The sequence below is a fragment of the Panthera uncia genome, chromosome B1, assembly GCF_023721935.1.
Source record: "Panthera uncia isolate 11264 chromosome B1, Puncia_PCG_1.0, whole genome shotgun sequence".
In the NCBI taxonomy this organism is placed as follows: domain Eukaryota; kingdom Metazoa; phylum Chordata; class Mammalia; order Carnivora; family Felidae; genus Panthera; species Panthera uncia.
This window is the reverse complement of record NC_064811.1, coordinates 115,590,063-115,617,562: the sequence shown is the minus strand read 5'-3', so window position 1 is coordinate 115,617,562 and position 27,500 is coordinate 115,590,063. Positions and strand designations below refer to the sequence as shown.

The 27,500-nt window shown below is 37.3% G+C and overlaps 1 protein-coding gene and 1 long non-coding RNA gene across 17 annotated transcripts in view; one reads left to right on the top strand and one right to left on the bottom strand.

Annotated features, from left to right (window-relative positions):
• ELF2 (E74 like ETS transcription factor 2) overlaps positions 1-26,896 on the top strand; it is a 94,768-nt gene extending 67,872 nt beyond the window's left edge. For 6 of the 16 annotated variants that reach the window (XM_049632169.1, XM_049632172.1, XM_049632171.1 and 3 more), the window contains 7 exons: positions 13,709-13,822; positions 15,670-15,843; positions 18,373-18,411; positions 18,765-18,851; positions 23,111-23,303; positions 23,919-24,266; positions 24,643-25,793. In XM_049632169.1, the coding sequence (XP_049488126.1) occupies positions 13,709-13,822; positions 15,670-15,843; positions 18,373-18,411; positions 18,765-18,851; positions 23,111-23,303; positions 23,919-24,266; positions 24,643-25,270 (1,583 nt within the window). In that variant the 3' untranslated portion in view covers positions 25,271-25,793. Of the gene's footprint in view, positions 1-667; positions 4,338-13,708; positions 13,823-15,669; positions 15,844-18,372; positions 18,412-18,764; positions 18,852-23,110; positions 23,304-23,918; positions 24,267-24,642 lie in introns of those variants that run through there. The other 10 variants (XM_049632179.1, XM_049632174.1, XM_049632181.1 and 7 more) reach the window with 10 other exon arrangements.
• On the bottom strand, positions 15,046-23,111 carry LOC125923712 (uncharacterized). The gene is made up of 2 exons (XR_007458142.1): positions 21,681-23,111; positions 15,046-16,432 (listed from the first exon to the last, which is right to left on the bottom strand). It is a non-coding gene; the product is annotated as an uncharacterized LOC125923712 (long non-coding RNA).
• Positions 26,897-27,500: the final 604 nt, after the last annotated feature.

Sequence of the window (27,500 nt, the reverse complement as noted above, 5' to 3'; positions counted from 1 at the left end):
GGGGGTAGGGGAGAGGGGTCTGTCTTCTAGATAGCTAAGACACCAGACTGTTGGCAAGATGCCCGTTTTCTTGCCTGAAAGGCCTCTCTGCATACTTGAGTGTACTTATGACATGGTGGTTGGGTTCCTTGGAGAGAGTGACCCAAGAGGAAGAGATCAAGCAGACAGTTTCTGAAGTTCTACATCATCACTTCAGTTTTATGCTATTTGTTATAAGTGAGTCATTAAGTCCAGCCCACACACAAAAAGGGAGAGGGGAATTAGGTTCCACCTTTTGAAGGGAGGAATGTAAACTAGTTTTCAGCCAAGAAAGAAAATGGACAGGTACTAAATGCATTGTAACAGATAAGAAGGCCTTGTTACTTTGGTGCTTGGGTAGCGTTTGAGAGTAAGGGCTCTTAGAGTCAGTGTTTGGGTTCAAACCCTGGCCCTGCCTCCCATTAACTCGATGACCTTGCTCACGGAACCTTAGATTCCACATCTATAAAATGAGCACAATGGTAATATACATTTCACAGAAATGTAGAGAGGAATATGTGAAAAAAGCGAAGGTAAAGCATTTATTTATTTATTTATTTATTTATTTTTATTTAAATATTAAAAAAATTTTTTTTTAATGTTTATTTATTTTTGAGACAGAGAGACAGAGCATGAACAGGGGAGGGGCAGAGAGAGAGGGAGACACAGAATTGAAAGCAGGCTCCAGGCTCCGAGCCATCAGCCCAGAGCCCGACGCGGGGCTCGAACTCACGGACCGCGAGATCATGACCTGAGCTGAAGTTGGACGCTTAACCGACTGAGCCACCCAGGTGCCCCAAAAGCATTTAGCATAGTAGCTTTTATTTCAGAGTCTGGAGTGCTAACCATTACACCATGGAACCACTAGCTTTTATTTCAATAAGAGCTATTTATCGGGGGCCTGGGGCGCCTGGATGGCTCAGTTGGTTAAGCATCCAGCTTCAGCTCAGGTCATGATGTCCCTGGTTGTGAGTTCAAGCCCTGCAGCAGGCTGTCAGGCTCTGTGCTGACAACTTATAGCTCGGAGCCTGGAGCCTGCTTTAGATTCTGTCCGTCTCTCTCTCTCTCTCTAATATAAAAAATAAACATTAAAAAATTTTTACAAAAAAAGAGTTAGCTATTTATCTTTTTTCCCTTGCTAATATAGAGCAGTAACTTTAGTGTAGGAGATATCTTTCTGTAATGTTATTAGCAGAATGTGAATTTGCTCTAAAGTGTCTACCATGCTAACCTATCTATTCTTACTCAGTTTTTTATTCTGCTTATTAATACCTGCTTAATCTTGAAGACTTGAGAAATGCAGTTGAATGTGTGTGAATGTGTGTGTATACTATATATGTATACATACTATATATACATACATTCACATGTACTACATGGTTTGGGTCATATTGTGTGGAACAAATATATATGTAATTAAATCTTGGCACATTTATATTTTTACTATTTTACTGTGTTGTTAAAAATTCTTCAAACGTGGCTCAGTTGGTTAGGTATCTGACTCTTGATTTCGGCTCAGGTTATGATCTCATGGTTTATGAGTCCAAGCCCTGCAACAGGCTCCGAGCTGACAGTGTGGAGAGCCTGCTTGGGATTCTGTCTCTTTCCCTCTCTCTGCCCCTCCTGTGCATGCTCTCTGTCTGTCTGTCTCTCTCTCAAAATAAGTAAACTTAAAAAAAAAAGTACTAAATTTTAAAAAGAAAATAATAAAAAAATAAAAAATAAAAAACAAATGGACCAAAAATAGTTAAGTGTTGGCAAAGATGTGGAGAAACTAGAACCTTCATACAGTGCTGGTTTGGGAATGTAAAATGGTACAGTCACCAGGAAAAACAGCTTGACAATTCCTTAAAAAAAAAAAAAATTCTTCAAATCATTTTTAATGGAGCAATCAATCCATTGAGTGTCTTCCATTTCTTCAGGCTAGGCCCTGGAAATGAAACTCCTGGGTCAGAATACATGAACCTCTTTTAGATTCTTGATATATAATGCCACACTGCTTTCCTGAAAGTTTGTACCAATTTATATTTCCAGCAGCAGCTTTTCCTTACTTGCTATTTCCAATATAGTATTTTTAGTTTGCAAAAAATATTGGTGGCTCTTGAAAGTCTGGTTTCAGTAGCAAGGCAGAATTGCATTAAAGCCCAAGGAATTGTGTTTTTACAAGAACTTTAAATATGTAGGAATACTTCCCAGTCTTTCTGAATTGATTTCTGTTATTACACACACACACACACACACACACACACACACACACACACAGGAATACTGTGAAGTATTAGGTAGGAATAGATACAGCTTCTCTTCTCTTGGAACTTAAAATATAAGGCGAGGTAAATACATATAATTAAGATGTACAAAGAGTAAAATACACACTATTGACTTCTTAAGATATATCTCAGGATGCAAATCGTGAGGTAAAAGTTATATATCATACTTCAAACTGACTCTTCTGTTGTGTATTCCTCCTTGAGCCCAAGTTAACCTGTTGCCTCCAGAAAAAATAAGCTTCTCTTTCTTTTTAAATACATGAAAAACTACTGATTGATAGTAGACATTCAAATTTATTATCAATTTCAGTGATTTGCCTAAAGCCAGGAATTACTTCTTGGGTTTCCTTATCATCCCCCACCTGGAAACTGTCTCAGTTTAAGACACTGCTTATCAGTAGATGATCCTTGTTTTAAATTGACTAGAGATTTAAAAAGCTACCACTCATATAGTCCCTTTTGTCCAACAGGTGAAAGTTTACCTAATGCAAGAAAGATCCTTATTGAGTTTAAGGGGAGTTGTACTCTGGAAATGGCATATAAGTTCTTTTATGGGAGGGTGGGTATCATGGTGGAAGGGCTAGGACAAAGCTCCAAGAGAAAAAATGAGTATATAAGAAAAAAAAAAAAAAGTCATGGGCTGTGCAAGTGTATTCTAAAATTGCACTGACATGTTGGGCAAACTTTTGCCAAATATTGCATTAATATTACCACTGGAAAACTTTTTTTTCCCTCGATTATCAGCACAGTTCATTCGATTCAGATCATAAAAATTGTATCTTAAATTTGTAACTGCCAAATTTTTTTTTGGTGGGTATTTAGCCAATACTTATTGAGCACTTACTCTGTAGGAGGCACTGTTTTATGTAAATTTTATGTAGAAACAACTTCAGGGCAACATTTTGTTTCAAACTTAGGTTATGAAATTTTGAAACCAGGGAAGCATTTTTTGTTGCTGTTTTAATGAAGATTCATCTGAGTCATTTTATTGGTTTGATTTTGTGTTGTCAATAAATTTAAAATCACTAAATGGCAATTTATCTCGCTCTTCTATTGTATTTTAGCATGTACTTATTTGTTTCTATGAAAAAGATTTTTAAAAGTAGATGATACAAATGAATACGTTTGTTTCCAAATGAACCAAACAGAAATGAAAGGGTAAGAAGAGAATTTCATGACTAGCAAATTGGGGAAGGATAATCTAATCTCCCAGAGGTTGGCAAATTCTGTTGTTTACTAATAAATACCTGTTTAGTGTGCTCTTTAACACTGCTGTAGAGGAAAAAAGACGAAGCCAGCCTCTTAAAGTAGTTGTAAACTACTTAACTTTCCAAGTAAAGCTTTTAGAATATTTTGTAGGTATGCCTTTTTTGTTGTTGGTATTCCTGTTTTAAAGTGCAGCTTTTTGAAGTGGACGGGTTACATGTTGCATAAGCTTTGAAACGGCCAAAACAAGTTAAATAGCCACCTTTATTTACAGCTGTTGGACTAGGTATTAGATCTCTTCCAGGAAGAAAATTTGATTAATGGCTTTTTTCCAAAGTGGGGACAATTGCAGACTTTTCTTCCGCAGAGCGTGAAATGTGCCTCTTCCTGCCGAGGGGCCTTGTCCTAGCCGCGGCTACCGGGGCGGTTTCCAGCCTCAGGTGTCTCTCGCCGTGGGCCGCGGCCACTCTCCGGGGCGGGCGTCCGGGACTTCCTGTCTGAACGCGGGGCGGAAGGATCGCGTTGCCAGCCGAGGCGGCCGCCGCCGCCGCCGCCGCCCCTGCCGTTAGGTGGTGGGGTTTCTCAGCCCCGCGGCGGGAGGCGGGCCGGCCTCGGCTTCCTGTCGGAGGACGCGCAAGGATCCGGGCGTCTGAGTGTGTGCGAGTGCGTGAGTGTGTGTCGGTCGCACGGCGTGTATCTCCGGCGGTGGGTTCCGCCTCCTCCCCTGCTGCCGCTGCTCACGGTGTAAGTCAATGTGAAGCAGCAGCTCCAGCCCCGGGATAAACATGGCGACGTCTCTGCATGAGGGACCCACGAACCAGCTGGATCTGCTCATCCGGGCTGGTAAGGACAGGGAACTTTTCTCCTGTGCATCGGTGCAGCAGGAGAGGGGGTGCACAGAAGGCGGGGTGACTCCCCTGTGGCGGTCAGTGCAGGGGGTTCAGTGTCCACCTCAGTCACCGGGGCGGCCGGGGGAAAGGGGGGTAGTGAATGAAGTAATGGAGGCGACGAATCAGGAAGTGATCACCTTGGAGAGTAACCTGCCTCGAATCTGGCGCTGTCGCTTCAGGGTGTGTTCGGCGAGCAGCGGCGGCAGCTGCCGGGCGGAGCGCTGGCAGCGGGTGCCGGAGAACCGAGCCGCAGTTAAGTTGGGGACTCGGGGGCGGACGAGTTGTGCGCTTCACCCCAGTTGCTGAGGAACCAGGAAGTGAGTGAGGCTGTTGTCTCTCGGCTGCGCCTGCCACGCTGTCTGGCCGGAGAGGCCGCTACTGCCCATGGTCGGGGGCGGCGGGCTTCTCCGGTGAACGCTCGCCACCCCCGCTCCGTTCTCCTTTGAGACTTGGTCCACAAATCCGTGACTTCCGCGTGGACGATGCAGCCTCGGGCCACGTCCGGTAGACCGATACCCGCCAAAAAAATGCTCTGCCCCTCCTCTTCACGTCCCCACCTTGTGCAGTCTCAGGAGTAACGGTTCTGGAAAGGGTCACTGAATAATGTGGAATAGCCCGGGTTGATGTTGCTCTCAGGGGCCCGCCTCCCTTTCCTCATTTAATGGGTGGCTGTGAAGAAGTAGGCTTATGCCCCTTCCCTCGTGGGTTGTTTTTTTAGGGGTAAGAATGGGAAGGACACGGAATATATTTTGTACCCCTGACCTGGACGGTTGAGGCATCAGAGAAGAACGGTTATTTTTGTAAACAGTGGGTGAATGTGAAGGAGTGGGGCGGGCGAGAGGGAGTCTTGGCCCTAGGGAAGTCTCAGCACGGAATTGCCCCCTTTTCCCCTCCCCCCCAAACCTCCCACCATAGCGGAAGCGCCTCGGAGAGGACAGAACGGGCGGGATTGACAGGCCTTTGGTTCCAATCTGCTCTCTAAGATGTTCCAAATAAGAACGTTGATTTCTGGGGGCGGGACTCTGGGCCCGCGCTGGGCCAATGAAGATTGGGCGGGAGTGAAGCTGACAATGTACGCATGGAATTGGAGGGAAGAGGAGTGTAAACACGGAAGTGGCCGCGGGGGTGGGGGATGTGCAGCGCCACTGCTGCAGCGGAAGGGCACGGACTTAAGTTACATAGAAAAAGCAGCTTTACTTAATAGCAGACAGCGCAGTGAGGGCCCTGAATCGATGTAGCAGTGCTTGAATATTATTTACTTATGCTAACAACAAAGCATACATGTTTCTTTTCCCTGGGTTCTGTTTCATATCGCCAGCTATGGGAGTTGGAAGATGGGAAATACCAAAGACTAATGTTGCAAAAAGATGTTACCCTTTGAGAGTGTGAAATTAGTAGTTCGGTTGGGGAGAATCATGAACATAAATGCGTATCTCTAAATTTAACGGAAGGGCTTTAAGTTGAAATAAAGTCTTGAATAATATAACTGTATTGTATAACACATAAGTGACTAGCCTTTTATCCTGTAAGATGTAATACACATATCAAAAGTCCCAAAGAAAAATCACAGTTTACTGCGTGATGATTAAAACATATTTGACAGTTATTTTCTTGTAAGAGCAAGAACCTAAGTATCAGTAAATAAGAGGCAGAGTACAGCGAGAACTTGGTTCCTTTTCTGTATGTTCAGTCCGTTAATATGAAGGAATGGAATTTTAGGCCTCATGTTACTGGTACTAACAATACCTGTAATTGTGGGGGTCAGTGATATTTCTGTGAGTGTTAAACATTTCGAGAAATGTTTTCAGTGATTGTGAACATACCAGGAGAACCGTAGCATAGCCCCCACAGAATTTGGAAAAACATTGTTAATGTTAGAGGGCCTAATTTTCCCAGTGGAAGGTATTTCTTTCATACGCTTTTGGAATTAGCGGAGCTGAACGAGACCTGTAGATATTTTGTTTGGAGTGAAAACATATAGGCAGTCTGCAATTTGAAAACACAAGTTTTATCTCCTTTGATAAGAGGTTTTTAAGTTATATGTTGTTTTCTAGTCTTACTGCATTTCTTTAGTATTTATGAATCTTACAATTGAAGTTTCCTTGTGAGTATAGTATTCTGTAAAGAATATGTTCTACATATAATTGTTTTTCAGATTATTTCCTCAATAATTTTCACGTAATCTGAAGCTCTTTTTCAAGCTCTGTTTTAGAAGGAAACTTGAGATAGGTTTGCTGATTTACCCAAGGATTATTCAGTGAGTTAAAAGTTGGGGAGGAAACGTGACCCATAAAATGAAGAATCATGGATCTAAATTAATAAAAATTTAGATTGCTGCCAATTTCCAGTGATGTTGGCGGAGTAATGTTTGTGAAGTTTGCATTTGTAAAATAGAATGATACTTTTTTATTCCCTTGAGGGAAGTCATCGAGTGTTAGACATAATTCTTCCTCATAAAGATTTTACAGTCTAATTGGGGAGACAGATGTAAATCTATGCAATACATAAATGTTAATGCTATAATAGGTTGATGATTAGTGTATAATAACTGATACTAATGAAAACTTGTAGAAGGAGGTAAGCTTTAAGTTGAATATTGTTAGCAAAACTGTTGTTTCTAAGTTTATAAAGCACTTAATATTACCACTACTATATTGTTATATGTTAAGGTACTGAGGATACACTTTTGCTTTTCCTCCTTTTGAAGTTATCAACTTTAGCTATCAACTTCAGCTTTAGTTATTACCATTTATGCTGTCAGAGGAGTTTGAGTTAAGAATGAAATAAATAAGCTTACTTATTAAAAATCACTTTTAACATAGAAAAATATTTTTGTGGTAAAGACTTGACATACTTTATAAAACTTTCATTTACAGTGTGATGTATGAGAAAGAGCCTTGACCCTGAAGTCAGGAGATGAAGATCTGCATCTCACTGTCACTAACCTAATTGTGTGCTAGTGACTTGACTTCTCTAAGGCTTCACTTTCTGTAAGAGAACAAGACTGACTAGGGGATCTTTAATAATTTTTAAAGCTCTAAAATTATAAGTGGTTCAAATATTTAATGGACAGTGAAGGATTTTTTTGGGATTTTTTTTTACATTACACCATGTGAATGAATATGTCTGTAAGGTTATTACATAATTGGGTTAATTTCTGCTAGCCAGTCTTTGTGTCACATTGGAACTTGAGGCCAGGTCTTTATGTTGAATGAGACTATGATATAGTTTAGGCTTATTTTCATGTATACATACATACATACATAGTATGTATATACACACACACATAAACGTATATAGCTAATTATAGGAAAAATAAATGTCTAGTCTATAGGAAAAATGAATGTTACTTTCTTAACATTTATGTGAAAGCACTGGGTGTGTATGGTCTATAGACTTTCTGGAAGATTTTCAATTTAAAATATTCTACCTTCTTGTTCTCAATTATACTTCCCTTGACTTGTTTCTACTTGTTTTAAGAAATTGAGAATTAAGAAATTGGAATTGAGAGATAAGGTCACCAGAACTTTTGCTCTACTTTAATGCTGTTAATAAATGGGGGGGGGGGGGGGGGAAGGGGGGGTTTCTGGAAATTTAGCTTAAGTATTTTCACTGACAAAACAAATCTGTCTAGTTTGTCAAAGGTTTGTGAAATTTGAACTTGAAAATCATTTCCAGTTTACTGTAAATTGAAATATCTGGTATCAATCTTGAAAAGATCAATTTGGAAACAATTTAGGATGTGAAAAACTGAAGCATGTGTTAAAATAAACCTGGAAAAATGGCATTCGTTAAAAAATTTTTATTTGGAAATGTGTTTAAGAAATTACTCTTCAGAATTCATTGCAGCATAAGTACTAAAATTCATATAAAAACTGAGTTGAAGAGTAACATCAATGTTTACTCAACCAGGATAATTTAACATAAAATCTTTAGAAACATGTGGTTGGTTGAAAAGGGCAGGCAGGAGAATGTTCTTGATAATTATTTAAACTCCCTGTGTTAATCTATAGCTTAAATGTTCATAGGGATGCAAAGAAGTATTTGTGAAAAACTTGCTAAGTCCTTTATGTGTCAGTGGACAAAATGCTGTTGTACTTACGGAAAATAGAATATAATTTTTCATCTATACACACTAGAAGCTAAAAGTTACAGAAACACTAAGATAGAATTTGGATGTTATTATGTTTGGCAACAGATTACAGTTGCAGTTCTTAAAAACTGAAATCTCTTATCTGAGGATCTGGGGAGTAACTAGGCTCAGGGAGTCTGTGAGGTCAAAGTTGTTTTCATAATAATGCTAAGACATTTGCCTTTTCACTTTCACAAGTGTTCAGAGTTTTCTAGAGGCTATGTGACTTGATATCACAACAAATTGAATGAAGAAGCAAATATGAATTCAACTGTGTTTCTATCATGTATTAAAAAGTTGCTACAATGTAAAACAAAGCTACTTACTGATTTTTGTTTGTGATAGAAAATCTGTTTTCATAAAAATATTATAAGTATTGGGTTTATTATTTTCAATGAACTTATAAATATTGTAATGTCTTCTTAATTTCAATTTCAAATAGAATAATATCTAAAAATAGGACTTGTATAGGGGCACCTGGGTGGCTCAGTGAATCAAGCAATTGACTTGGGTTCAGGTCACGATCTGATGGTCTGAGTTCGAGCCCCGCATCCGGCTCTGTGCTGACAGCTCAGAGCCTAGAGTCTGCTTTGGAGTCTGTGTATTCCTATCTCTCTGCCCCCCTCCCCCATAAATAGTAAAAAAAAAAAAAAAATTTTTTTATAAAATAAAAAAATTCATAAAAATAGGACTTATATAAACAAAATCTCTTTGTGGTCTTCAGTAGTTTGAGTATAAAAGTTTCCCTTGACCAAAAAAGTTTGAGAATAGCTGTGTTACAGTTTTATTTAGTCCGCACTTTTCAGTACCATAGCCACTAGCCATATACGGCTATTGAGTACTTGAAATGTGACTGAGAAACTGAATTTTTAATTTTTTTAAATTTTAACTAATTTAAACAAACTGTGGAAAACTTTTATATTGATTTCATGTTGAAATGACAATATATTGAATATACTGGGTTAAATGAAAGGCATTAATTTCAGTTTTACTTTTTAAAATCTGGCTGCAAGAATTTAAAAACTAAACGTGCCTCATGTTAAGTTTTCATCAAGTAGCTCTATTTTACAAAAATAATTTTAGTTCTTTTTCCCTTTTAAACTTTTAAATTGTAACTATAGTAATTAGAAAGTCAAAGAGGAACAAGAAAAGATGGAGTGTCCCAAAAGTTTTACCTTTTCCCCCCTTTTTATTGCATTTCTTTTTATTCTTCACTCACCTGTTGACACCTTGGGGCATTAGGAGATAAGCTGTAGTAAGTCAGGTGCACAGTTGAGTGATGACCTTGTAATACTAGTTTATGGTCTTGCTTGTAGGGGCATACTACTATCATTTAAGGAAATGTTGTTGTTGTTTTTTCCCATTGCTCTCAAATTAAGTTGCTGTTAATTTTTATTTTTGACCTTAAGAACTTTCTTATGAACTAGATCCATTGCCAGCATTCTCTTCTGCAAAGCTGAGAGGTATGTCTCTTGTCAGACTTAATTACCAAGTTTGGTATTTTGTAACAGCTGTTGAGTGAGTCTGGAGTACTCTGCCATACAAACACCAGTTGATTACAAAGCTGGAAATGAAACAACAAGACTCTTACCAATACTAAAGGAGGGCATAAAAAAGCAAATTTGATTTTGGCACAATGATTAAAGTTGAAATTGTTTTGAAGTTTATTTGATACATTTATTTCTTCAAGAGGGATTAACCAGCAACACCACCTACTAGTCTTAGGTAGAAAATGATACCTTTCAGATTACTTTTGTCTTCATTGTTTCAATTTTTAAAATGTGTTGCTTATTTTTTTCCTCCCATTAATTTCATACACAGGTCTAAAAAGATGCCAGTAAATCAGGTCTTAAGTAAGAGATAAGGAGTTTTCAGCCCTTGCATGTAGTTTGGTTATTTGCTTACTTTGATTGTACAACACTGTTAAATTCATGTTTATCCTTAAGAATTGTGCATAATTCTAGTTTAAATTGTATTTGAATTACTGAGCTGAACCAAAGGAATCGAAAGGTTTTAAAAATTACAGAAACTTGAATAAGAGAAATATTTATTTTTTTTAAGTTTATTTTATTTATTTTGAGAGAGAAAACAGGGAAGGGAGGGAGGGAGGGAGAGAGAGAGAGAAAGAAAGAATCCCAAGCAGGCTGCTATCAGTACAGAGCCCTACACAGGGCTCAAGCCCATGAACTGGGAGCTCATGACCTGAGCTTAACCGACTGAGCCACCCAGGCACCCTGAGAAATATTTCTTAAATTTCTTTTATCAGAAACTACTTACAGACTTGTATCAACAAAAGAAAATTAAAAGGAGATAGTGCTTTCTTTTACAAAATGGTTAAGTATTCTTGGATACTGATGGGTACAATATTGCAAATTGATCTTAAGTATGAGCTCCTAGTGCTTAGAGTTATTTCAGTTAATAAAAATGACAAAAGGTAAAATTAGTAAGCATCAAAAAAAAAAAAAGAGAAATCAGTGTTCTACTTAATAAGCTGTTAGTTTACAGAGTAACTTTATTTTGTACTTTTCTTTAGTTTTGAAATATTTTATTTTCATTTATGTTTTTGATACTACCATTTATGTTTCTAAACTCTTAGTATAAGCTTCATGAGGCCAGAGATCTATTCACACTTGTATTTCAGATTTGTGGCACAGGATCTGGCTATGATAAGTGCTCAACAACCATTTGTTGACAGAACACAGAGTATTAGATCTTCTCTTTGATAATTCATAAAGAACATCTGCATTTTTTATATTCTTATCCTAAATTTAAAATATGAATTGGTAAATTTAATTCTTAAAGTTTGTTATGTAATGTTTTACTCTGTAAATGTAAAATATTTCTGGGAAATAATATGTTGAATTTGGGGGAGACGGGAGTTTGAGGTCAGAAATAGCAACATGACTAACATGAAATGTGCCTCAAACTGCATAAAAACTCAGAGCAGCACTATATGTAACCATTAGGCACATTTCATTGTTTATAAACTGAAAACATTAAACATTGGGTAAAATTCTGTTTCTGTATTATCAAGTGCTTTGAAGCTGTCATTTTAATATGGTAAGGTTTTTAGGGTGTGTCTTAATACAATTACATAAGGAATTAGTTTACCCAGGATAGTTTATTAATAGCACATAAGACAACACCTAAATTGCAACACAAGCAGACTCTAGAGAGAATGAAGTTCCTAGAATAAATTTTAAAAGCCTGAGAAATTGCTTTCCAAGGTTCTTTAATACATGTGAGTGTTGGGGGAGGCACTTTGAAAAAACTACTTGAGAATGGTAATATATTTTATACTTATTAAGTTTCTTAAAGTTGAGCTGGGACTGATTGAATCCTTTGCTTCAGTGAAGCTGCAGATAAAGAGTAAGCAGGGTCACCTAAAGATAGATTTACTTAGAGGTTTGGCTGCCTCTCTGGAACTGTTTAGCTTTGAGCAGATTTCCATAAATGGAAAGAGCAACTGGAGAGACTCAGTACCTTGCTTGAGAGTGTGGATGATGTGCAACAGGTGGTAAAACAGTCGCTGGATTTTTTTTTTTCCTTTAAATGCTCTCCAAATGACTACTGTTTAAGGCTAAAGCTTTAGCATTTGGTGAATTTTGAGATTAAGTGAATTTTTTTTTTCAATTCAGAGTTTCCTGAAAACAGTTTTAAAAGATTCATATCTTTAGTGTGTAGAATGTATGGATCTGTCATATGGTTTATGCAGTTTATACAAATATTTCGTTTTAGTTTTTCTATAGGACATACTGAGAAAAATCTATCAAATTAGAAACTGTTGCATATTCATGTTTCAGAAGCTCTTACCAAGTAGAATATTCAACATTTTAAGTCAGGGTGTGAAATTAATATGTCATTAATGCAAGTTTGTGCTTTGAATGGCCAATTTCCCTGTGAGGTCTGTGGGTTGTTTTTAACTTTAATATATAAAAGAAATACTTGCATGCCTGTTGTATTTAAAGTCTGTATTGGAAATTATAGCAGATATAAAGATGAATTAAGGTAGCCCTCCTGACCTCAGGGAACATATAATCTTATAGGAGTGGTAAGAAATTATCATTTATTAAATACTTATCTATGTGCCAGGCACTGTACATGTTTTTTATGGGTATTGCACGTCACTTAATTCTCACACCTATATGAGGTAAGTAATACACCTGTTTTGTGAAGGAGGAAACTGAGCTGGTCTAGGGTAACATATAAGTGGCAGAACCCAAGCTGTTGGACTTGAAAGCCCAAATGATTGGTGTATTATGTTTTACTGTTTCACAGGTATTTCAGTCAGCAAAGCATACAGTGCTAAAAAAGAGTTACAGAAGGTGGCAGAATTAGAAAAGGCTTCATGGGAAAACAAACACAGAAACTTTATTATTTTTAATGTTTGTTTATTTTTGAGAGAGACAGAGACAGAATGCGAGTGGGTTAGGGTGAGAGAGTGAGGGAGACACAGAATCCGAAGCAGGCTCCAGGCTCTGAGCCGTCAGCACAGAGCCCAACATGGGGCTCGAACTCACAAGCTGTGAGATCGTGACCTGAGCCGAAGTTGGGCGCTCAGCCAACTGAGCCACCCAGGCGCCCCACAAACACAGAAACATTAAAGACAAATTTATTGGGTAAAACCCAGAAAAGCCCAGTGAAGTCCTGAAGAAGAGACAAGGTTATTGGGAAGAAAGTTCCTAGTGTTCTGGTGCTATGTTAGAGTACTCACCTAGGAGGGTCTGTAAGAAACCAATTCATTAAACTAATGTAGAAATGTGTGTTTCCCACTGATTCTGCAAGGTATATCCCCTGATTTCAGTAGCAGTATGTCAAGATACAGAATTGACTTCCCCAATTGTTAAACTACAACTATCCACCCCCCTACCCCCAAGTTAGTTTTGTTCTAAAGTTGATGTAAGATTCAGATTTCAAGGGTCTGTCCTTGTTTTCCTTTCGATAAGATTCAGAAATTTCTTGGTAATTTCTAATCATTCTCAATAGTTGCTTTATAATTCAACACTTATTTTGCAAAGTATAGATACCAGATTGTTTTTTTAAGTTATTTGTGTAAATAATTTATATGGACTAATATGTATCAATGACTTATTTATTCATATGAGTGAATTTGTTTCTCATAGACTAATATGTTTTAATTTAGTAATGTATTCAGTATATTTTTAATTGAGTAGAACTTATTTTCCCCCCAGTGGAAGCATCAGTTCATAGCAGTAATGCACACTGTACAGATAAGACCATTGAAGCTGCTGAAGCCCTGCTTCATATGGAATCTCCTACCTGCTTAAGGGATTCAAGAAGTCCTGGTATGTGAATTGTTCTGTTTTATATTAAACATGTCACATCACTCCACGTATCTAAAATAAAAGTTTCTTCTGTTTTTGTCTTTAATTAAAAAAAATTTGTTTTTATTTTGAGAGAGTGAGTGAGCAAGCAGGGAGCTGGAGAGGGGCAGAGAGGGAGGGAGAGAATCCCAAGAGTGCTCCATGCTGTCAGTGTGGAGCCTGACGCAGGGCTTGAACCCACGAACTGCGAGATCGTGATCTGAGCCAAAACCAAGAGTCGGTGACTTAACTGACTAGGACACCCAGGTGCCCTGAAAGTTTCTTCTTAAATACATGGGGATTGTTGTTGTTCTCAAGGTTTATTATGCACGAATACCTGTGACAGCAATAATTGATCTTTGTCAAAGTTCCCAAGACTTAAATACTTGATTTTTATAATAAATGATACAGAAAATGCCCACTATAGACAGATAAATGTTCATTAAGTTTTTACTTCTCCTGTCATGTCTCATTTTCTTAGTTCTGGGTAAATTAGAGACCTTTGTAGTCCTTAAGGGAATGGCACGTGGGGTGGTGGAGTTGCCTCCTAAGACTGCTTTCTATCCTTTCTTCAGTGATAAATAGGCAGTAGCTCCAGGGAACCATCCGAGGTGGAAAGAGGAGATAGAGCTTCCACCATTTCCCCATACTCCCTCAGGCTACAAGTTTCTTTTTCTTTTGGTCCTGTTTTTTCTTTAAGACTGCCTTTGAGAGTCGTTTTGTCTTCCAATTTTAATGTCCAGGTGTTAAGTTGACTTAATACAATGATATTGGCCTTTCTTATTATAGGGATTTATAATAAATCCTAAGAGCAAATGTCCTTTTTAATAATTGGAATCCCATGTATTATTTAGAGATGTGAGAAAAAAGTTAGGAAATGCTGGTCAATGTATTGATCCACAATAGTATGTATTAACTGTCTCCTAATTGAAATAGAAATGTCATATTCTGATTATTCATGCACATGGAAAGGAAACCAGAGCAACATTACTGTAATAGAACACCGAATGGCAGTCTGTATGTATTGGTTTAGTGACTCAAAACATCAGGACTGTTACATTAAATAAAATTTTAAATACTGAAAGATGATATTAATTGGGCTGTAATGAGGTTTTCCTTTTCTTCATATTTTGAAATGATGTGTAAGTGCTTTCTTTTCACTGCAGACACATTTATTAAATGGTTTTTAAAATATTTTTGTAACATTTTATTTTTGAGAGAGAAGAGAGCACAAGTGGGGGAGGGGCAGAGAGAGGGAGACAGACAACCTGAAGCAGGCTCTGCACTGTAAGCACAGAGCACGATGTGGGGCTTGATCTCAAGACCCGTGAGATCATGACCAGAGTCGAAATCAAGAGTTGACCGCTTAACTGACTGAGCCACCCAGGCGTCCCTTTATTAAATGTTTTTAATTTTATACCATGTGCATGTATTACCTAGTTAGAGCATAATGATGGGTACCAGGAAGGAAAGTAATTATTAAAGAACTCACTATTATATTATACTATTATTTTATTTTCAGATGTTTTCCCAATTGTCAAAATAATTCAGTCTTCTACAGTAAGCTCGAAAGCATGTAAAAATGTGAAGAAGGGGGGTGACCTCGTATGATCCCCACCTTTTTACCACCTTACCTTCAGCCTGATTTTCTTTGCATTCATTTCCTTACATACTTGAGATCATATTGCATATTCAGCACATTAACTTCAGGCATTTATCCTGTTTTGATGAATTGTTAATAAGTCTCACCTCTATCAAATATTGAATTGTCCGCATTAAAAAGTGTTAATGGGGGTGGGAAATTTTAATTTTTCAACTTTTCTTTATAGTGGAAGTGTTTGTCCCTCCTTGTGTATCAACTCCAGAATTTATCCATGCTGCTATGAGGCCAGATGTCATTACAGAAACTGTAGTGGAGGTGTCAACTGAAGAATCCGAACCAATGGATACCTCTCCTATTCCCACATCACCAGATAGCCATGAACCAATGAAAAAGAAAAAAGGTAGAGTATATTTATACATTTCTGGAAAAGTGGGTGAAATTTTTTCTGGTATTTTTTTTTCCCACATCAAGGGACATAGGAAATACATGCTGTAGATTTAAGATTGAAGTTATCTTTAACTAGATATTCTCAAAGAATCAACAAATTGAGATTAAAGTAGTGTTTTAACATATTCATACTGTTTAAAAGGAGTGTGTATTTGAGCTGTAAAGTAAGTTGCCTGCAAATAACAAGTGTTGGAAAACGGAAGATCAGAGATTCACTGCCTATTTGCTTTCTGTTTTTAAAAAAACTTTTATTTTCTCTATTTTTAATAATCTTATGTTCCCCTCTTTTGTGGGAATTAAAATAGAAAGCCCAATGCTATTTACCTTCTGTCTTAAAACACCAAGATTGCCAGTAAGGACTTTTAAGTGGAATAAACTCACCAATGGATAAAGAGCCTTTCTACTTACTATTTGACTCCTGCTGAAACTTCTGTTGACCTGATCTCAGTGGGTGAGGCACAAAGCCCCAGCACACCTCCAGCATCCCTAAGGGATGTGCAGCAACTGGGTCCTTTTCTTTCCTCTTCGGTCCAAAGGTAAAACTTGAAAAAAATGAAAAATCTGTATAAATGGGTACTCATCTAATTCCATTTTCTTCTGTATCTCTTCACATTTTAGAGTAGAAAAAAAGGCAAAAGTAAGAAAAACTTGTGTTAGAAATAATGGTAGCTTTTTCATCTATTAGAGGTATTTCAGATTGCTGTGATATTTATAGGTCTGTGCGCATTACTGTGAGGGACACAGTGAAGAATGAGTACCTTCAGTCATGTGTTACATGTAGATTACATGTATCTTGCGAGAGCTATGAATGAGAGAGAATTTAGAAAGAATTATTTCCTGCTGTAAATGTTTAAAAACAAAAGACATACATATAAATAGCCCTGTTTACCTACCTTCCTATTGTAGCCTTGGCTGGCTGTATTCACATGGGAGCTATTATTACAAAATACTTAAGGAATTTTTGGATTTAAAAGAAGATGGAAAAGACCATGAAAAATGGGATCATTTAGGGAACCAAAATGTGGTATGATATAAACCAGGAAATAATTTGCCAATTTAACACTAATTTTACGTATTTGAAAATAGATGGTCTTAATGACCATTTAAAATATAAATAATGTATTTGTAAATATATATACCTTGTATTTTGTGCTTAAGTTCATTTGGGACATACAGAGTTAGGTAGGGTTTTTTGTTTTTTTTTTTTTAAGTTTATTTGTTTTGAGAGAGAGAGCACGTGCACGCACATGAGTGGGGGGGAGGGGCAGAGAGAGAGGGAGAGAGAGAATCCCAAGCATGCGGTGCTCTGTCAGCGCAGAGCTGGACACACGGGGATCAGTCTCACAAACCCATGAGATCATGACCTGTGCTGAAATCAAGTCGGATGCCTAACCAAGTGAGCCAGCCAGATGCCCCAAGTAGGTTGTTTTTTAATAACAGATCCTTCTGATATACTAATGTGTGTTATGAATCTCCAAGAGACGATTACATGCAATTCTAAAAATTAATTTGGAGAACCTTGTTTTCTACTGATGAATAAACTATTTCTTAAGGAGTATGATTTCACAAATACTACTTTATATGAAACAAATTAAGCCTTTTTGGGCTTTTTAAATTATTATTTATTTTTAAGTAAACTCCACACCCAGCATGGAGCCCAACATGGAGTTTGACTCATGACCCTGAGATTGAGACCTGGGCTGAGATCAACAGTCGGATGCTTAACTGACTAAGGCACCCAGGCCACATCCCTGGGCTAACGTTTTGATTAAGGAAGTTGGTTTTGTTTTTTTTGTTTTGTTTGTTTTTGCTTGAGACTTATTACTGATTGATTTATACATCTAAACATTATTTAAATTGAGAAATTAATCTCTGTTCTAATAAGGAGACCAGTGAACTTTCCATTTTAATTTTTGTCAGAGCAACTTCTTATTTATTAGTTTTACCATGATGAATTCTAGAATATAAAAGCTATGTAGTTTGAAATAAAACACTTTAATTTAGGTCTCTATTTAGCTCTAAATAATCCTTGCTAATGAAGAACAGAGTGACATCAGAAATCACAGATGTATGACAATCACCAAATTAGTAGTATAATCTGTAAATATAGTATGCTTGGCTACTCCCAGCCTTTGTGGAGGCTTCCCCCTCATTTGCCAGAATTCTTCTGTCAGTGCTAAGGATTGGAAACAATGCATTTCAGCCTTACACGTTTAGTATAAAGTGCAGCTCTTGCTTTTCTTTCTGTTCACGGTGGATGCTAGTCTGTCTGAGAGAGCCTTATGGCAGAAGTGAGAAGCAAAAGGAAGGGCACCCTTATTAGACACACTAAATAATTATTTGGAAGGTTTTTTTTATCCTTATAATGTACCTACACGTTGAGGTGGGGAAATTTGGACACATATGCTTAAATTCTGGTGAATTGATTGGCTCAGAGCAATAGAGTGTTTAAAATAACACTTTTTACTTTTCCTCATTTGAGCTGAAAGGGCTTCGCAGATTACCACATCCTCTGCAATAGGTAGGTAAAGCTTTTTCTAACAATCCTGTAGAACAAAAAAGTGTATACTAGAATTCGTTTCCATTGCTACATTATTGGAAGAGGTTAGCAAATTGAGGCTCTGACCATATAAATAATAGGTTGGTAGTACCTGATTTGCCATATACACTGAAATTACTGCCAACTAACTGCTGTAATCTGAAATTGCAGAAGTGCTTTTAATGCTCATTTTAAATGCAGTTTTTTATATACACTGCAGTATATTAATACACAAATTAGTGTCAATTTCATGAATAATGTGTTCTCACAGAGTCTGCTGATCGTGCTTCTGTTTTTCTTGTTTTCACTGTATGGTTTCAATCTTATTTTTTCAGTTGGCCGTAAACCAAAGACCCAGCAATCACCAATTTCCAATGGGTCTCCTGAGTTAGGTATAAAGAAGAAACCCAGAGAAGGCAAAGGTAATTTGGGGAGGGCTGTTTTGGAGGTGAGATGATTTTTTTTTTTTTTTCAGTCGACATTTCTGCATTTGTAAGAAGATTATTTCTAGTACAAGCGGAAGTACAGTCTTTGGTAGTAGTTCTTAATCAGGGATGTATGAGCATCACCTGGGGAGCTTTTTTAATTTGTACCCAGTCCTTACCCCACTGAAATTCTGTAGCCATAGATAGGCTATGGGGGAGTAAAAGGCAGTAGGCATTTATGTTTGGGAAAGGTTGTCTTAAGTGCAGTCTTTGAGGGAGAGAGAATCCCAAACAGACTCTGCATCCTCAGCACAGAGCCCAGTGCAGGGCTCAAACTCGTGAACCGTGAGCTCACGACCTGAGCCGAAATCAAGAGTCGGAGCTTAACTGACTGAGCCACTCAGGTGCCCCTTAAGTGCAGTCTTATGCACACCCTTCTTAAGGGCCATTGTTCTTGATGGGGAGGTATGTGTAACAGCACTCATCCTCACACAGAGCCACTCAGAATTGAAAGAGTTTATAATGAAGACTTATTTCGGATACATCATTTATTAACTGATAGAGGTAATGCAAGAATTCCCAAGGCAAACTGGATTTAATTTCCTACTCAACCAATGTCAGTCCTGTCAGGAGTCAGAACAAAAACTTACCATATTTTTGCTTTAGAGTTGGCATATTTTCGTTAAAAACAAACTTTAACAAGACTTCTACATTCTGTTGTCTTAATATGTTAAGTAAGTTGATTTCAGGTAATTTTAATCATGGTTTTAGGTGTGTTCTGATGATCTGATAACCAAAATTTCTTACTTTCACGAATGTTTTCAGATCTATATTTAATAGCTGGATATATTTTGGTTTAATACATTCAAGTTTATTCCATCTTCAACAGGTGGTTTTACATCTAATTTTAAATAATTAAAGCAAAAAGTAAGTCTCTAGAAAAAAAAAAGTTCTCTAATAAGTTTGCCAGGAAATAAAGGCAAAAAAAAAAAATCCGTTACAAATCAAGTTACATTGAAATGTTATTTATTGAGGAACCAATAATAATTCAATTTAGGACGGATTTAGGATACTTATTTCCTTGTCTGTCTTTGGTCATTTTACATTTCTAACATCTTAGGTTTTATCTTTTAATTTATGTTGTATACAATTATTACTGTTTTTAAAATAATTCCCATCATCAGCAGTCTCCTGTACTCAAAGACCTTATGCTTAACACTGGAGAAAACCTTTGTGATGACCTGTTTTTGCCAGTCAGAATCACTTTTTGTTAAAATTCCCATATTGTATTATTAAACTTGAGGCAGCATGGTAAATGTGAAGATTAAAGATTAAAAATCAGTTGGGAGCACCTGGCTGGCTCAGTCGGTAGAGCATGTGACTCTTGGTCATGGGATTGTAAGTTTGAGTCCCACACTGGGTGTAGAGATTACTTAAAAATAAAATCTTGAGGGGCGCCTGGGTGGCTCAGTTGGTTAAGCGTCTGACTTCGGCTCAGGTCATGATCTCGCGGTTTGTGAGTTCGAGCCCCGCGTCGGGCTCTGTGCTGACCGCTCAGAGCCTGGAGCCTGCTTCGGATTCTGTGTCTCCCTCTCTCTCTGCCCACCCCTGCTTGTGCTCTGTCTCTCTCCATCTTCCAAAAATGAATAAACATTAAAAAAATTTTTTTAAATAAAAATAAAATCTTGAGATTACCTAGCAATAAAATCTTAAGGGGTGCCTGGGTGACTTTGTTGGTTAAATGTCCAACTTCAGCTCAGGTCTTGATCTCATGGTTTGTGGGTTTGAGCCCTGCATCAGGTTCTGCACTGACAGCTCAGAGCCTGGAGCCTGCTTCAGATTCTGTTCCTGTCTCTCAAAAATAAACATTAAAAAAAGATAAAAATAAAAATTTTAAGAAGTTCAGTGTTTCCTCTGTAAAATGTCATTGTAAATGCTGACAGTATGTCAGAGGCTTAATGAACTACCTTGTCTGATAAAGGCTTCCCTTTCCAAATTGTTTTCCTTAAAATGAGATGAAGACTTTTAAGTTTTAACTTGTGGTTGGGAACTGGGGTGGAGTGGTACCTAAAGGTAACCTGAGGAACGTTTATGAGTCTAGTTCAACAAACATGGAGGCACTCAAATCCCTACTATATAAAAGGCATTGTCTGTTACTCAAACATTTTTTTACAGAGTAAGTTCTCTGCACTTTTACTATATCCACTTCTGGGGCCTGATCACAAAGAAAATAAAAATGTCCCAAGTACTCATCTTGATGTGGTTGAAGGTTACCTATAGTTTATACATGTTGATGCTGGTGCAGTGGGGTTTCAGAGCCATAAATATAACCTTGTAAAGTTGAAGGTTAATCTTTTCAAGTCAAGAGATGCACACTGGTCTCAACTGTGGCTTAATAAATTTATTGAATTTTCAGAGAATTCCAGAATGAAAATGAAATGCCTGAGGAAGAGCATCAGCATTTAGATTGAGTAGCAGTGGCTTAATTTGGAAGCCTCCCACCCTTAAAGGTTCTTCTCATGAAGGCTGTAATTTGGATCTAGATTTGATGAGAGTAAGGGGATAGTGAGTAGGAGCCTAGAGATGACCCAGTGACTCGTGGTGGTGTGTGTAATTTTCTTCTTCTCAGTGTTCTTTTCTGTTCTTTGATCAACTTAAGAACCTCTGGCCCTAGAGGCTTATGAGGGGAATAAAAGAAAATCAGCAGCCTGAAAAGCCTGATCTTCTTATAAACACTGTCCACTACTTGTCTGCCCTCAAGAGTTCTCCAAAGGGGAAAAAAATATTGACTCTTCTTTGGGGGATTAAGTTCTTTACCTTACCTACCCAGTTTCTCTCCTTTTCCTCTATGCACATCTTAGTCATTTTCCAAGTCTTCATGCTTTATTGATCCACTTTATTTTCATTCCTGAAACCCCAGAAACTTTGTCAATCATTTGGAATATAATTATGCATTGCCTTGTGATAGATCTTAGGTCATTTCAAACCATTACTTCTTTTTTGTATTGTTAACTTGTCATTTACTTTTTCCCCCTTCCCAACTAGATTGTAAATTCCTTGAAGGACCACGTTTTAAATGCTCTTTTGTGTCCTACTACGTAGTGTGTGATGAATAAGTATTTTACTCTGCAGAAATATCCCATTTTCAAATTTTGTTAGTATATGATCAAATGCTGTATATAGTTAACATTTGATGAATACTTGACAGTTAAAGGAAATGCTAGAAATACTACTTAGTATTTCTATTTAAGGAGTTCATATTTTAAGACTGAAGCACAAATGTATTTACTAACTGAATTGTTCGTGTATAATGAAATCCTAATATACTGCTTATCTTCACTGAATCAGGTATCATCAGTAGAAAGAGATTAGCAGTTAAGGAAAAAAAACAACAACAACCCTATTTTTAGAGGCAGTAGCTCTCATTCATTGATAATCAAATCCAAATTGACTGGTAGTCCAGAGGAGTGATAAAAGAATGTTTAAAGGGTCATGGGTAATTTATACTTTATAAGACATGTACTTCAGAGTTCATGCATAAAGGTGAACCAAAGAAAAATACGTTTCGGGGAGCTTGGCTGGCTTAGGCAGTGGAGCATGCGACTCCTGATCTCAGGGTTGTGGGTTTGAGCCTCATGTTGGGTGTGCCATTATATAGTATATAGTATAGATCTTATAAAAGTATATATATAGATCTTATAAAAAGATCCTTGGACTAATGTCTAAAAGTTTTGCATATTTCATTGTGTACTACTTGCCTTTCCAGTAAATAAGTGCCTTTTGATGAATTTTGATCACGGAATTTGGGCTTATATGATAAACATACTGGTGCAAATTTATTCATGGTTTAAATCTGTAAATAGATTAAATTAGATTATGTTTAATTCAGGTTCACTTTGTGCTATGCATTATGCATTTGCCTTTACTGAACTCAAAATTTAGGATAGGGTGATGTATAATAGTACAAAACCCAGGACCTCTATTATAGGAGTATCATAACTATAAATAGGATATTATTTTTGAAAACCAGCAAACAAGTATATGTAGGACTTTTATAATGAAAGATAGTTTATATGTAATTGGGCGACACAATTTGACACTGTATAAGTGATTGCTCATATAGTCAAGTACTTATTGACAGACTCTTAGTACATTTGTTTTACCAGTAATAAATGAATTTTTATTCAGCATAATTAAATATTTGCTTTTAGTTATATTAAAGAATTTTTCACCAATGTCTTATCACTTTTTCAAAGGAAACACAACCTATTTGTGGGAGTTTCTCTTAGATCTACTTCAAGATAAAAATACTTGTCCTCGGTATATTAAGTGGACTCAGAGAGAAAAAGGCATATTCAAGCTTGTGGATTCCAAGGCTGTCTCTAAGCTTTGGGGGAAGCATAAGAATAAGCCAGATATGAACTATGAAACTATGGGACGAGCTCTGAGGTAAGAACACAAGAGTGAATTTTTAAACAAAACGTAATACCTCTGAACATTGTCTTAGTGGTTTAAAAAAGAGCTCTAAAAGCCCCTTATTATAACAATTTGGGGGATATTCTAGAGCAGTTTCTTGGATTTGGAGGTAGATAGGGAGAAAGATTTTGGTCTAGATGTCTAAAATTGCAGCATCACTGGAAACCCATCTTTGCAGAAAAATGTGCTTAATTTTAGGACCATTCTTTAATAGAAAAGTTGAAGACCTTTAAGAAAATTAAACGCAAAAAAAATGGTTTCCAAATTGTTAATTTACTTTTTAGTTCCTGTGAATTTGTTACAATGGATTTATCTTAATATGAAAATTTCCCCTAAGTTTTGTCAATTTGGGAAACCCATAAAACTTTCAGTATACATGCCTTCTTGTAATTAGGGGTGTTTGTAAATGGACGTATAGTTTACGTGACAGTATTCACATACTCCACAGATTCAGCCTTTTAAAGGAGTTCCTTCTGGTCTCCAACAGGAACAAGTGAATGTTTCTGTTACTATTCATTCTACATGGTGTTTCTTGGGGGGTAAAAAAATGTAATGCACTTGATTCATGTAGTACTGTTTCCCTTACAGATATTATTACCAAAGGGGTATTCTTGCAAAGGTTGAAGGACAGAGGCTTGTATATCAGTTCAAGGATATGCCCAAAAACATAGTGGTCATAGACGACGACAAAAGTGAAACTTGTAATGAAGACTTAGCAGCAGCTACTGATGAAAAATCATTAGAACGAGTGTCACTGTCTGCAGAAAGTCTCCTAAAAGCAGCAACCTCTGTTCGTGGTGGAAAAAACTCCTCTCTAAACTGCTCCAGAGCAGAGAAGGGTGTAGCTAGAGTTGTGAATATCACTTCCCCTGGTCACGATGCTCCATCCAGGTCCCCTACTACTACCACATCTGTGTCAGCAACGGCAGCTCCAAGGTCAGTGAAGGAAACCATTACTCGTATTTATTTTAGAAAGTGCCTTAGCAAAAATATGTCCCCCTTTTAATGTTAGCAGCCTAAGAACCCACTGTCATCAAGACTTGGAAAATTGCCTGATCTTTTTTAAATGTGTTTTGTTGCTGTTAAAGTAGATGTCTCAACTAACTTGACTTGGTTTTTATGGTTTTGTAGATGGAACTTAGTGTGGGCTTTTGTTTTTAAAATGTATTTATTTCATGCTATTTCATACTGTAAATTGTCAGTACACCTGTAGAGTTTGAGAGCAATAGTTTTGTACATTTTAGATTTGCATTCATCTTTTTGCTCAAGAAACCTATTGTCTAACATTAAATCAATTTTTTTAATCTACTAGGACAGTTCGTGTCGCGATGCAAGTACCTGTTGTAATGACATCGTTGGGTCAGAAAATTTCAACTGTGGCAGTTCAGTCAGTTAATGCAGGTGCACCGTTAATAACCAGCACTAGTCCAACAACAGCAACCTCTCCAAAGGTAGTTATTCAGACAATCCCTACTGTGATGCCAGCCTCTTCTGAAAATGGAGACAAAATCACCATGCAGCCTGCCAAAATTATTACCATCCCAGCTACACAACTTGCACAGTGTCAACTTCAGACAAAGTCAAATCTGACTGGATCGGGAAGCATTAACATTGTTGGAACCCCGCTGGCTGTGAGAGCACTTACTCCTGTTTCCATAGCCCATGGTACACCTGTAATGAGACTATCGGTGCCTACTCAGCAGGCATCTGGCCAGACTCCTCCCCGAGTTATCAGTGCGGTCATAAAAGGGCCAGAGGTAAAATCGGAAGCAGTGGCAAAAAAGCAGGAACATGACGTGAAAACTTTGCAGCTGGTACAAGAAGAAAAACCAGCAGATGGAAATAAGACAGTGACCCACGTAGTGGTTGTCAGTGCACCTTCAGCTATTGCCCTTCCCGTAACTATGAAAACGGAAGGACTAGTGACATGTGAGAAATAAAATAGCAGCCCTACCACGGACTTAAGACTGTTAGTAATAGTACTAACATAAATACTTGCAAGGGAGGTCATCAAGAAGAGTCAAAAGAAGACTTTAAAACATTTTTAATGCATATAAGAAAACAATCAAACTTACTGGAAGTAAATTACCTATCCCATGTTTCAGTGGGAAATGAACTACATACGGAGATGCTGACAGAAAACTGCCTCTTACAGTAGGAAACAACTGAACCCATCAATAAGAAAAAGGATTGAAAAGGGACCAAGCAACTCACTACAATATCAAGTTACACTAAGACTTGGAACACTAACATTCTGTAAGAGGTTATATAGTTTTCAGTGGGGAGGGGTTGGGATGGGTGATCTCATTGTTACATACAGCAATTTTTGATGCATTTTATATGCATACCAGCAATTATTACTGTGTTCACACAGAACTCACTTAACTGGTGCTACGTGAAGACTGCTAATATAGGTATTTTAGAATGTGAATTGAAAATGGATCCAAAAGCTTTTCAGAAAGAGCAAAAAAGATCTAGTGCGATTTTTTTTTTTTATATCATATAGCTTAAGCTGATTTAAAACAAAGGCCTTAGACTAATTTTCAGTTTTCTTTATCGAAATAAGCTAATGGCTTGTTTGTGTAAAGCTTTTTTATTAAAAGAAAAATTTTAAAAATCTTGTACCTAGCACAGTATTGTTATAGAATTTACATGTAACATTTTATATGGTAGTTTAAGTCTGTCAGTTTCCTAATTGTGGACAAATTAACAGTTGCTCTGGCCTTTTGCTGTAACCTGCCTGTGTCACTCACTTAGCCCTGGCATCTGTGCAGACATATCAGTTCCAGTTCTACTGTCACTTGGAAGTTCAGGCCCAGCATGAATTTTTGTCAGGTAGCTCTAATACCTGGTGTTTTTGTTTTTTTCCTTCCTTTCTTTTCTTTCTTTCTTTTTTTTTAGTTGAAGTTTAAGAGGGAAAGTACCAGTGTTCAGATTTGAACTATAATAGTTTGTATATTCAACATTTGAAGTATATTCTATTTTGTTGTACTCTTGTTTCAAAGTGTATTCAAGTAGGTTTTCTGAAATATAGAAATGAAATTTATGTTGTGGTTTGGTGTCTGGTGATATTTATAATATTCAAAAGCTAGTATAGAGACACTGTTTTAGTTAAGTAGTAGAAGTCTTATTTCTAGTTAAGTAGTAGGAGTCTTATTTCTCCTTCCCAACTACCGTGTGAAGAAATATTCCTTCTGTTTTGTTTCATTACATTAATATTTGCAAATATCTGCATGTTGCCACTTAATTGCTAATTACTGTCATGAACTATAATGTTCTACTTACCGTGATGAGTTTATTATTTTAATGTTGGCCACACGTAAAGAATTTCTATTTCAAATCAGACCAGTTCTCAAACAGACCTTTTGAGGGTTAGGATGAACAAGTAATACTCTTGCCCTTTTGCAAATTAGGAAATGGAGGTAGGTACCAGAGGGATTACAGGAGTTTCCTAATTTCACACCAAACTAGGTCCTAGGACTCCACATCTTCATGTTCTTTCTACTACAAAGAAAAGTTGTCTATTTTTACATCTTTTAGAAATTTAAATAAACTGATACTTAATATTTTGTGGCCTTTAATTGTGCTTTTGATCAGATACTACTTAGGTCAACAAAGATTTTTATAACCGAACCCTTTGTAAGCATTGATCTTTTCCATAAATATACCTGATGGTACTTTTTTTTTTTTTAATTTTTTTAACGTTTATTTATTTTTGAGACAGAGACAGAGCGTGAACGGGGGAGGGTCAGAGAGAGAGAGAGAGGGAGACACAGAATCTGAAACAGGCTCCAGGCTCTGAGCTGTCAGCACAGAGCCCGATGCGGGGCTCGAACTCACGGACTGCGAGATCATGACCTGAGCCGAAGTCGGACGCTTAGCCGACTGAGCCACCCAGGCGCCCCTACCTGATGGTACTTTTTAATAAAAGCTGAAAGAAAAACTCGCTTCTTATCCCATTTGGGAGTTAAGCTCAAATTCTGCCTACTTTTAAAAACATTTCCTAAGTATTTCAGTTTTCTTTGGCACTTTCTTTTTTGCACTATAGTTTCATTTGTTGAGTCCTATCTTCTATATTTTTTGAGGGCAAAGAGTACATATATAGCTTATACCATACCTTCACCACTCCCAAAGTGCTAAGCACAAAGTGCTAAGCATATTGGACACTCA